Raw genomic sequence first — 2,655 nt, forward strand, 5'->3', positions numbered from 1 at the left:
ATCTAATATGCTCGTGGGAAGAAGCGGCTCTCAAAAGCCTCTCTGAACCTGACCCATGTAATGTTCTGCTTGCCGATGATGGAATGCTGAGTAACCCACCAAGTGTCGGCCTCGTCCCGTAAGTGAAAAGCAGTCAGCTCTGCTTTCTCCCACTCGGAGTAAGCCATGTAGAAGAAGGTCCGCTCCATCGTCTCAATCCAGGACTGAGCCACACTCGGATCAGTCTCTCCTCGGAAGAGGGTGAATCGACTCTTCATCGACTCTGCCAATGCTGGAATCCTGGCTCGTGCCGCGACAATGTCAGTGAGATGGGTAGGGACGACTGCAAGAACTGACTGAACCATCTAAGCTGGTACTACAGGTGGTACCGCTGGATAGGCCGGGGGAGGTATCCCCGATGCTGCTACATAAACTGGGCCAGATGCCACTGGTGGCACTGCAGAATCAGCATATGTGGCCGCAGCTGAAGGTACGATAGATGATGGTACCAGAAGTGGAGCAGCCTGTACCGCTGATGCGGGTGTTGGGTACACTGTAGGTGCTGGTGGTACGGGTGCCACTAGCGCCGGATACACGGTAGGTTCAGGTGGCGGTGGCGCCGGGTACGCCGGTGGTACCGCTGGTGGTACCGTAAAAATGGTAGAGGTGGGTACCACGGGTGCAGCCGAGGTAGGCACATCTAAAAGAGTCATCGGGGTCTGAGAACCTAACGCGCTCGCAATATGTCCCTGACTAACAGGCTCTACTCCAATAGGCATCACTGGCACGTCTGCTGCCAGTGACTCCAACGTCCTCTTACGTGGCTGTCCTGCACCATGTCTCGACGCAGCTGCGCGAGTAGATCTCCTCATATCTGTTAAATTATATCACAGGTATTACTACAAGTATAAAAAAAATTATAAAAGTACCTTATTACCTAGTTACCGTCTAGAGATATTCCATCACTGTCTATGCCCCATTTTACCTTAAAAATTTCGAACGAGAAAATCACCGGAAATCCATATAAATTCGAAACAGAAGTCCGAAACATAAACATAATGGAAATCCATGCTAATCCGAAATAAACACCCAGTTTGACTCGCAAACTTGGCTCTGATACCAAATAAATTGTCACGCCCCGGGGAAGTCCCAGCCCGAAGAAATTTCGACAGCTTCTCCCCTGTACGACTGACAATCTGAAACTTTATACATTGCCCTCAGGCCACATATACCTCGGCCAACACGGCCGGAAGAATAACAATAATAAAATACAACACATAGACATCCCCGTAGTTTAATAGTTAACAAACTAGAACAGTGATAAGAAGACTCAAAAACAACCCTACTCAATTACACCCATAAAACTCAAATCACAACGAACTTACCTCTTCTGCCATCTAGGCAGGTATGTAGCAGAACATATCCAAACCAAATCCATCAACAAATAAAAATCCATACAAGATCCAAAGTATCAAAACAGAACAAGTTTAAACATAGTCTAATAAAGAAAAAAATCAAAAGACCAACAAACGTCCTCGTGAACTGCAGGGGACTAGCGACTGGAACTCTCCGGACAGCATCAACCTGAAAATAGAAATGGAGGAGGGTGTGAGTCCAACACTCAGCAGGTAACAACTGATATACATAATAAAGAAAATAACAACCAGCACTAATCATACATACAGTCTCCTGATACAAGAAAGATAAATGCAACTGAAATAAGCAGGAGAAAACTGTACTAACCAGGACCAGGGTATAAGTATAACAGGGTCGTCAGACCGAAAGGTATCAAAATCCTGTATGCATGTCAAACATATGCATTCATCCAAATGCAACATATAAGTGCAGCAAACACAATCAGAAAATGCATAAATGCATATGATGCCAATAATGGGTCCTGGTCACCCCTGACGTCAGTCAGCCATCTCACACACGATGGTGAGACCGAGTGGGTAGGGCTGTGATAACCGTGCACTCTGATATCACTACTCTTGATGAGTGACCGAGTGGACGGGATACTATCGGAGTACACCTATCCTCCTACCCCAAATTATAAATGGGGGAGCTCAATACTCTCATCTCCAGGTACACAATGATGGGGAGGAATCTCTGCCGGCTACCACGCTGCGTCACACTACCCATGAGCGGACTAACAGAGCCTAACAAAGTCTAACCGTCTGTCGGCTACCACGCTGCTACACTAAACCAGCGGAGCCTAACAGAGCAGAACTGTCTGCCGGCTACCACGCTGAGTCACCAGACCAGCGGAGCCTAACAGCAGAATTATCACACACCCTGCCTGATAAAAACCACTAACCCATGAGTGGTGGTGTGTGCAGATCCATGTAACTGGTGATATGCTCAACAATAATGGAGTCGACTATCGCACAGCATGCAATCATGCAAGATGGTTCATGACACTAAGCATGGAAATATCCTGAACCTATCCATAGATATAAAATGTGTACCCTAGCATCAATAGATCAATCTGAAGATCTAAGGTACATAGGTCAAATAAGGTATCAAAAACCCTAGGTCCTAAACATAATAAATAACATGGTTATGTCACTACCCCTATAAACATGTATAATCAGGTAGGTACTAACATGAAGTTCATAATAAGTAAACAAACAAGCATGTAACAGATCAGGTAGTGACCAACCGAAGCAGATAAGA

At 45.9% G+C, this 2,655-nt stretch overlaps 1 protein-coding gene across 1 annotated transcript; it reads right to left on the reverse strand.

The window, feature by feature from the left end:
• Positions 1 to 344: 344 nt before the first annotated feature.
• LOC122026662 (lysine-rich arabinogalactan protein 19-like) lies at positions 345 to 851 on the reverse strand. The gene has a single exon (XM_042585391.1). The coding sequence runs from the start codon at positions 849 to 851 to the stop codon at positions 345 to 347; it is 507 nt and encodes a 168-aa protein (XP_042441325.1).
• Between the last annotated feature and the right edge of the window lie 1,804 nt (positions 852 to 2,655).

This window comes from Zingiber officinale, chromosome 10A (genome assembly GCF_018446385.1).
Source record: "Zingiber officinale cultivar Zhangliang chromosome 10A, Zo_v1.1, whole genome shotgun sequence".
Taxonomy (NCBI): Eukaryota; Viridiplantae; Streptophyta; class Magnoliopsida; order Zingiberales; family Zingiberaceae; genus Zingiber; species Zingiber officinale.